We start from the raw sequence: 8634 nt of genomic DNA, 5'->3' as shown, positions 1-8634 counted from the left end.
ACTTGGATTTATTTGGATTTTACTTGAATTCTAACCGAATTCAAAATCGATTCTTCGCACGTACTTGTAGAGCCTGAGAGAGTTGCGGATCCAAGCGAGGACCAAGACCCGCAAGACCTTGAGCAAGGCAAGTCATCACTATTCTTTGAACATGTTGATCCCAATTGCGAAATTATTTTGTTTACAAATAAAATTGCATGCAATGATGAACATCCTACTTGTGATTATGCCATGCCTTGATTATTGTTTACCCCTCATTCCTTCGTAACCATGTTTACGTATGAGTCCCTAGTCAATTATGACAATTGCTTAGGAATGCTATTCTAGAATTATGCATACTCATATTTATCAAATGCTATATGCTTGGGCAATTACCTTTGGGAAGGTAATTGAGATGCGGCATGTGGAGACATGAGCGCCACATTGCCATGATATTGATGACATGATTTGTGAAAGGAGAAATAAAACTAAACAACTGTTTTCGACTGGGGCGGACGGAGGATTTGGGTGGTATCTGGAAAAGGCTAGTACCGTCCCCGGTCAATTAAGGACCGAGCCATGAAGTTAAGCATGAAACGACCCCCGTACAACCGTACTTCTCGAATGGGTATAGACCTAGCGGATTAGATAGCCGAGCGGAGGCAGTATCCCTGCATAGATGGTTCACCCCTGAGTGAGGCAGGTGCGCTACGATGGGACAGCCGTTGAGGTAGGGCCGAGAGGCGTGCCCTACATCGGTGTCGCCATTGGTAGGACTGCCATGAGTGTGTGAGAGAGAGAACTTAACTTGAACTATAATTTAATATGTGTGTGAGACTTCTCTTTCCCGGGAGCGCCAGAACTCCTCTCACTGCTAGAAACATGGACACCTAGAGTGCATGAGGATTTAAGTTCATGGAGCGGGTACTGCCAATGCGAGGTTATCGAAAAGCTTTGCCGTGACGCGTCTCATGTGTTGGGACGAGGCTCATGTGTTGGGCAGTTGCGGAGTGCGGGTAAAGTGTACATCTACTGCAGTGTGAGTAAACCAAATCTATTCGAATAGCCGTGCTCGCGGTTATTGAGCACCGGGACATGTATTACACTTGGCTAGACTCTAAATTCTTAACCTGTGTGGGATGGGATATTGCATGATGATTTTTATGCTGATGGAGCCACTTCCTAAGAGGAAGGAAGGTGGACGTCCTCCGAAAACCATGACGACTCAATGGCGGGAAGCTATCCTTGGGATCACAATGGATGGTGGACAGAACCGTCATTGTTTAATATGAACACTGGTACTAAAATTTGATTAGTCTGTGCTAGGTCTTAGGCTTGCGAAAAGAATTACAAAACTGGCTTTGCACAAAGGAACCATAGCTATCCTTTGAATACCCCTATCATGTGCATTTCTTGCTATGGTGGCTTGCTGAGTACGGTTGGTACTCACCCTTGCAAATATAAAATTAATCAGAAGCGGGAGATGAAGCTTCGGAGGATCCCTATGCCTACTACCAGGAGGGAGAAGAAGACGATGGCGCTCAGTAGGTCTTAGTTACGGTCGTTGCCTGTGGCAATGGCATGCCGCTGCCTGAATTCCGCTGCCTCATCTATTTCTGTTTTTGGATGTATTCCGGACCGCTCGGTTCGATGATTTAAGAGAATGCCTGCGGGCTTATGATGTAATAATTAGCACTGGACTCTCGTGTATGTGCTTTTGGGTATTTCAGCTATGAACTCGTGTGTACCAGACTACTTGATCCAGGGAAATGGTATTGTTTACACGAATGATTCCTGTTATAAAAACGGGGGTCCACACATATCTTATTTTATTTTAGTCACATTGACATATTTATACACGAGCATCCTCTCAATTTACATCATAGATTCACCACTAGATGCGGTGGCGGCGCCCTCCCCTCTCGACTCTCTCGCTGCCCGCGGCTGGCCGGCGGAGACGGCAGCGGCGGCCGCGCCCTTCCCTCCGCCAGATCCGGGGAGGGGCGGCCTAGCGGCGGCAGCGGCGGGAGGCGGCATGTGGCTGCGGAAGGGAGGGGAATGCAGCGGCGCGACGAGAGGCGGTGGCGCCTTCCCTCTGTCAGATCTGGCAGCCTGGCGGCGGGACAAGAGGCTGTGGTGGCGCCCACCATGTTCTATGATGATTTCTGGGATAATTTCTGTGATGTTCTTATCTGTGAATGACTTCTGTGAAATATTATTATGATGTTCTTTTCTGTGAATGATTGGGGATTGGGGATTGGGTATTGGGGATGAGCTCGACGCATCGGCTCGATTTGAGGTGCCATTTTTTTGGCTCGCGAGTGGTCTAAAGGTGCCGGTTTTTAAAATGGGTTTGGTGCCGTAGCATTCATCAGTACCGTCTCTATTGTGCCGGTTGGGAAAACCGGCACATATTAGGGTTTCCCAACTGGCACCTTTTGTCCTTTCTGTAGTAGTGTTTTTGTTCTAGATTCGTCATTGATAGTCGGTGATCCATATATCTCGCCATCAACCTGGAGGCTGGAGGGCCCTCCTCCCATGCAGTAGGCCTCAACTACCATCCTTCTGCCCCACATGTCACCATAAGCGTTGAACACTGGCACACCCGTGCGACATCCGCACCGGCGACCGTAAGGAAGCTAGGGAACGCTCATGATTCGTGACCATGCATCTAGCAGTCCTAAGAACAAATTTTTAATAGTAGACCTAACTAGTATTAGCCTATGTTATAGGTAATATATATAATATGTTAACTATAAGATTGGTTATTTAAGGGATAATTGCTTATTTGACCCTGTTTTAAAGTCTAACTACCAATCTGACCCTGTTTTTCCTAGTTTGCTTATTTGACTCTACTTTTCATAATCGAACACCCCATCTGACCCTATTTCTCTACACCATTAGGGTTTCATTTAGAAAAAAGAAAAAACTACTCGAACTGACCAAAATACCCTCGAAGAGGGTTCAACCCTATCCATTAGGCCCGACTAGCCCTCTCTCTCTCGTCCTCTCGCACAAGCGGCGGCAGCGGAGAAGGGGATCTACGGCAGTGCGTGGAGGGAAGGAAGGAGCGGCGGCGGCACCGGCGCACGGAGGGAGAGAGCGCCAGTTTGCTGGCGGTGAAGGGTGCTGCGTGCGAAAGTGCCGGCGATGGGTGCGGCACACGACGGTAGTTGCTGCAATCAGAGGGAGGTCCGCGGCTGCGGTGGTGCCGACGTGCGGAAGGAGGCTGTGTCGGCACACGGGAGTCTAGGCGGAGGGAGTGGCGACGGCAAGTGGGAGCCCAAGCAGAGGGAGCGGTGGCAACGACAACGACTAGGAGGGCGACTGGCGGTGCGCTTGAGCCTGGCTAGAGGATGCTGCGACGGTGGCGGGTTGGAGGGCGAGCAGTGGAGTGGAGGAGCCCAAGTGGGGGGAGCGGTGGTGGCGGCGGCATGCGGGAGGACGAGCGGAGGGAGCGATGGTGGCGGCAGCGGCAATCAGGCGGATCTGGAGATGGTTCAACGACGAGGAGGCTTGGGCGATAGATCCGACAGCGCCGAGGCGCGCCAACACTGGATCTATCGGCTGCGGTGGTGTTCGGCGTCGGGGAAGGAGAGGACAGTGGTGGCGGTGCTGCTCCTCATTCTGAACGGGAAGGACAGCGGGCGGCGGTGGTGGCTTTCGGTGTCGAGCAAGGAGAGGACGGAGGCAGCGGCGCTGCTTCTTCTCGCTCCGAACAGGGAGGACGGTGACGCGGTAGAAGGCTGCGGGGCAGTGATGCTTCTCCTCTTCGATCCGAATGAGGAAGACGATGACGAGCAGCGGCGCGGTGCTCACCGGCCTGGGCGTGGGAAGTCGTCACCGGTGTGGGCGTGGGAATTCGATCGCCTGGCTTATCCACCCTAACAAAAGCTTTAAGAATATAGGGTCAAATAAGCAAGGGCACAAACGTCATTTTTTATCTAAGTTAACACCGTTATGTTGACCTCACGAAAAAGGGTCAGACCTGATCTTCGGTTTTGAAAATGAGGGTCAACTGAGTAAACTTCAACAAGTAGGGGCAAACTGGTAGTTGGGTTTCAAAACAGGATAAAAAAGGGAATTGCCCCTAAATTTAATGTAAATATCTTGAAGCGTGTGTAGATCTATCTCTTGTATGCGAGTCAACACTAATCATTCTTCATTCTCTTATAGCCCACTATTATCCTCACTCTAATTTAAACGGAGCCTGTCTTAAAAAGACAAAATCAAATCGGTGTAACTCTATCTAGTTGTAAGGTACTATACACAACAATTTATTGCCAAATAATCCAAAAGCTATTTATTAAGAATATATAGGACTCTACCTACCAGATATTATACATATACAACAATTTATTACCCAAAACCAAGTAATTTATTAGAATATATAAGACTATAAATATTGTATACAACAATTTATTAGCCAAAACCAAAGTAATTTATTACGGAGTAGAATATAAGACGAGATAGGTATACGAAATACGAGTAGGTTGAGGTTAGAAGTGAGATGATGCAGTCGTCAATAGTAGTATAACACAGCTAGCAACTCGCTTAAAAAGGCGAGGACGCGCGCGTAGACGACGCAGCGATCGATCGCCGCCGATCGGCTTGGCTGAAGGCGAGAAGGTAGGGATGGCGTCGGTCGACTTGGAGCTGGGGCGACCTCTGTCGGCGGCGGCGGCGGCGGCGTACCCTCCTCCGCTGCGGCGGAGCATCAACGACGACGACGTTGACGACGACGGGAAGCCCAAGCGAACAGGTAGGCGATCGAACTGATCATGATCGACCAATGTACGTTAATTCCGACATGTGATTTTGCTAAGCTTTTTTGCCCCTTTTGATCATGCAACATGCATGGGCGATCGGCATGATATAATTAAGTTACTTTGGAAATTAGGTCCTGATTTGGTGTACCTTAATCTCCTTCTTGGTCACCTCTTTGTTATTTTATTTTTTCTTTCTATCGCTAGTAGAAAAATGATTTTCGCAGCTCCCACCTTTAATTCATAGGCGGATTAAAATGCGAAATGCCTGCTTTAAGTTTGAGAAATTTTATGATCATTGAGAAAGTATCTAGAGGTACCATACTAAATTTTACGCTAGAAAATGTGGTACTTTCCGATACATTTCTAAGATGGGAAAATTATACTTTAAGAGCATTACCAACAGTCTACCTATATGATTCTCAAAACTAATTTTGAGGGATTTTAGTCTAAAAATCATCTCCAATAGATCCCCTACTCTCCTACCCAAGTTTTGGAGTTTCCTTCCCCCGGTTCCTCGCTCTGTTTATATGCGGGCGCGAAAGTCGCTCCCAATCACGCAATCCCCGCCTCTCTCCTTCGTTCCCGCGCGTGGGAGATAGCGATCTTTCTGCGCGTGAAAGAAAAAAAAAACGGAATTTTCTCTTTGTAGTTTAACGGAAGGGCCCACTTTTAAGTTTTCGGGATTGAATTTAGGCTATCTGTTGGGGGATGAGTTTTTTCACTTCCTATTTTCAATTTAGGAAACCCAAAAACAAATTTTTAGAAAAAAATTATAGATAATCTGTTGGTGATGCTCTAAGTTTACTAGGGTATATAGGGGGTTTACGAATTGACCATGTAAATAGAATGCCACAGCCCATGGGTGGTGCCGCCCATGAAAATTATTTTTACAGGGTAATTTCTTGATGCAACTGTAAAGATATTTGATTTCTGCAGGCAGGTCGGAAAACACCTGTGTTATACGGACAAAAATGTTTTCCGTAGTAGTGTATATATGTTACTGATTCTTGTGATTTGACGAGCAGGAACGGAGTGGACGGCGAGCGCGCACATCGTCACGGCGGTGGTCGGCTCCGGCGTGCTGTCGCTGGCATGGTCCACGGCGCAGCTCGGCTGGGTCGCCGGCCCGGCCACCCTCGTCGTGTTCGCGGTCATCACCTACTACACCTCCGTGCTCCTCGCCGACTGCTACCGCGCCGGCGGCGATCAGGTCTCCGGGAAGAGGAACTACACATACATGGACGCCGTCGAGTCCTATCTAGGTACGTTCTGCTACTACTGCTGCTGCATGAACCAACGACTCAACGATCGAATTACCTGTACATTCAGTTATTTTTACTGTATTCTGTATATATTTTCATGTGTATATATGCAGGTGGTCGGCAAGTGTGGTTCTGTGGTCTCTGTCAGTACGTTAACCTGGTTGGAACTGCAATCGGGTACACCATCACAGCATCCATCAGTGCCGCGTAAGCCATCAAATTAGCTCAAATGCTGTTTCTAATTCATCGATATCATTGGTGTGTGTGTGTTTCTGAATTTTCTGATCAAAACTGCGTGCGTGGATGGATTCTGCAGGGCGGTGTACAAGTCCAATTGCTTCCACAAGAACGGCCACTCCGCCGACTGCAGAGTCTTCACCACCTCGTACATGGTGGTGTTCGGCGTTGTCCAGGTCTTCTTCTCCCAGCTGCAGAGCCTCCACGAGGTGGCGTGGCTGTCCGTGCTCGCCGCCGTCATGTCCTTCTCCTACTCGGCCATCGCCGTCGGCCTCTCCTTGGCACAAACCATATCAGGTAACTTAAGAAGAACACACATCTTTGCCTTGGTTTTATTGCTGATCTTGATGAGAATTTCTGGTGGTTAAGGACTTGTTTGGCATGGTTTCAGCGCCAGCTCCACATCTCCTGGAGCTGGGGCCCAGCCAAACATTTTCAGCTCCACCTAAAATGGAAGTGGAGTTGGCTGGAATGTAACGCTATCACAAAATGAGCTAGAGATGTGAAACTGGGTTTAGGCTGCTCCACAACTCCACTCTAGATCTAATTCATGGAGCTAAATTTAGGAGTGAAGCTCTATTAAACGGATCCTAATTCAGGTTCATACTTCTAACACTGTACATGTTTGTGTTTTCGCAGGTCCTACTGGTATGACGACTATGTCTGGGACTGTAATCGGAGTAGATGTTGATTTGTCGCACAAGATATGGCAGGCACTGCAAGCCCTCGGAAACATCGCGTTCGCATATTCCTACTCCCTGGTTCTCATTGAAATCCAGGTAACTGTACAAAATTAAGTTGGGTTTTGGTTAGTTTGGAATAACTTAGTTTTCAGGAAAAGATTGAAGATCATTCTTTCACTATACCTAACTGCATGGAGCTCTTAAAGAAATTCTTGCAATGAAATGTGACTTACGCTCTGTAATAAATTTACTCAAAATTAATTTGTTGTGTGTTTACGAGCGGTGCAGGACACGATCAGGTCGCCGCCGGCGGAGAGCAAGACGATGAGGAAGGCGAACGCGCTGGCCATGCCGGTGATCACGGCGTTCTACACGCTCTGCGGCTGCCTCGGCTACGCGGCGTTCGGGAACGCGGCGCCGGGGAACATGCTCACGGGCTTCGGCTTCTACGACCCCTACTGGCTCGTCGGCCTCGCCAACGCCTGCATCTTCGTGCACCTCGTCGGCGCTTACCAGGTGATGTCCCAGCCCGTCTTCACCGCCGTCGAGTCCTGGGCGTCCTCCCGGTGGCCCCGGTGCGGCTTCTTCGTCACCGGCGGCGGCGGAACGAGGCTGATCAGCGTGAACGCGTTCAGGCTCGCGTGGCGCACGGCGTACGTCGTGGCGTGCACCGCGGTCGCCGCCGTGGTGCCGTTCTTCAACGACGTGCTCGGCCTCCTCGGCGCCGTCGGGTTCTGGCCGCTCACCGTGTACTTCCCCGTGGAGATGTACATCCGGCGGCGGAAGCTGGAGAGGTCGTCCAAGAGGTGGGTGGCGCTGCAGAGCCTCAACGCCGTGTGCTTCGTGGTGACGCTCGCCTCAGCGGTCGCGTCCGTGCAGGGGATCGCCGAATCGATGGCGCACTATGTACCGTTCAAGTCAAAGTTGTAAGGGAAAAAAAAAAGAACGGTCTATGCACCATTTGCTGTTAACCTGATAGGAATGTGACCGTACGAGTACTTTGAGATTCATGCTGGACAACAAAACCCAAAGAGAGTTGCTACAAAACGGGATCCCGTTGCAACGGGATAGACATATTAACTATTCTCTTGCACGAGTATTACAGGTATCAGGTGCTAGGTATCACAGATACCAGGTAACAGGTATCACAGGCTTGGATACAGGTATCAGGTACTGTCTCTCATAGAATGGTATCCCGTTCAACGGGATACCGTTGTCTAGGTTTTCTGAACCCAAAAATCCTTTCCTTCTTGAGATCGCTAATTAGTGATCTATCGCGCTACTTTCTTCTTTTTTTTTCCATATAGTTTATCTTTTTGGTAAGTTTATGTGCCTAAAGTTTATACAACAAAAGTTTACCCACCTAAAATTTATAGGTTAAAAGTTTATATACCCGATTCAAATTTAAATTTAGATTTAAATATTTTATATATAGAATATTTCTATACACAAAGTTTATGCGTGCATTATTTTCCTCTTTTAGGAAGTTTATACATCTAAAGTTTACACATCTAATGTTTATCCACCTAAAGTTTATAGAGTGAATGTTTATAAGCAAAAGTTTATATACCGATTCAAATTAAAATTCGGATTCAAATATTTTATATATAGAATATTTCTATACATAAAGTTTATGCGTGCAAAGTTTACGGTATATAGTCTATGCACATGAATGAGAGTATTATATTTTTTTTACTAACTTTT

At 47.9% G+C, this 8634-nt stretch overlaps 1 protein-coding gene across 1 annotated transcript; it reads left to right on the top strand.

The window, feature by feature from the left end:
• The first annotated feature begins 4560 nt into the window (after positions 1 to 4560).
• On the top strand, positions 4561 to 7940 carry LOC127777428 (amino acid permease 8-like). Its single transcript, XM_052304020.1, has 6 exons — positions 4561 to 4741; positions 5774 to 6010; positions 6124 to 6217; positions 6327 to 6544; positions 6887 to 7026; positions 7219 to 7940. The coding sequence occupies exons 1-6, from the start codon at positions 4615 to 4617 to the stop codon at positions 7858 to 7860; spliced, it is 1458 nt and encodes a 485-aa protein (XP_052159980.1). The 5' UTR covers positions 4561 to 4614; the 3' UTR covers positions 7861 to 7940.
• Positions 7941 to 8634: the final 694 nt, after the last annotated feature.

This window comes from Oryza glaberrima, chromosome 6, assembly GCF_000147395.1.
Source record: "Oryza glaberrima chromosome 6, OglaRS2, whole genome shotgun sequence".
Classification (NCBI taxonomy): Eukaryota; Viridiplantae; Streptophyta; class Magnoliopsida; order Poales; family Poaceae; genus Oryza; species Oryza glaberrima.
This window is presented reverse-complemented; position numbering and strand designations above follow the sequence as displayed.

Coding starts and splice junctions, on each gene's coding strand:
- LOC127777428 (XM_052304020.1), top strand. CDS start 4,615: ATGGCGTCGGTCGACTTGGAGCTGGGGCGACCTCTGTCGGCGGCGGCG. Junction 6,011..6,123: donor CGCCGTCGAGTCCTATCTAG/GTACGTTCTGCT, acceptor GTATATATGCAG/GTGGTCGGCAAGTGTGGTTC. Junction 6,218..6,326: donor ACAGCATCCATCAGTGCCGC/GTAAGCCATCAA, acceptor TGGATTCTGCAG/GGCGGTGTACAAGTCCAATT.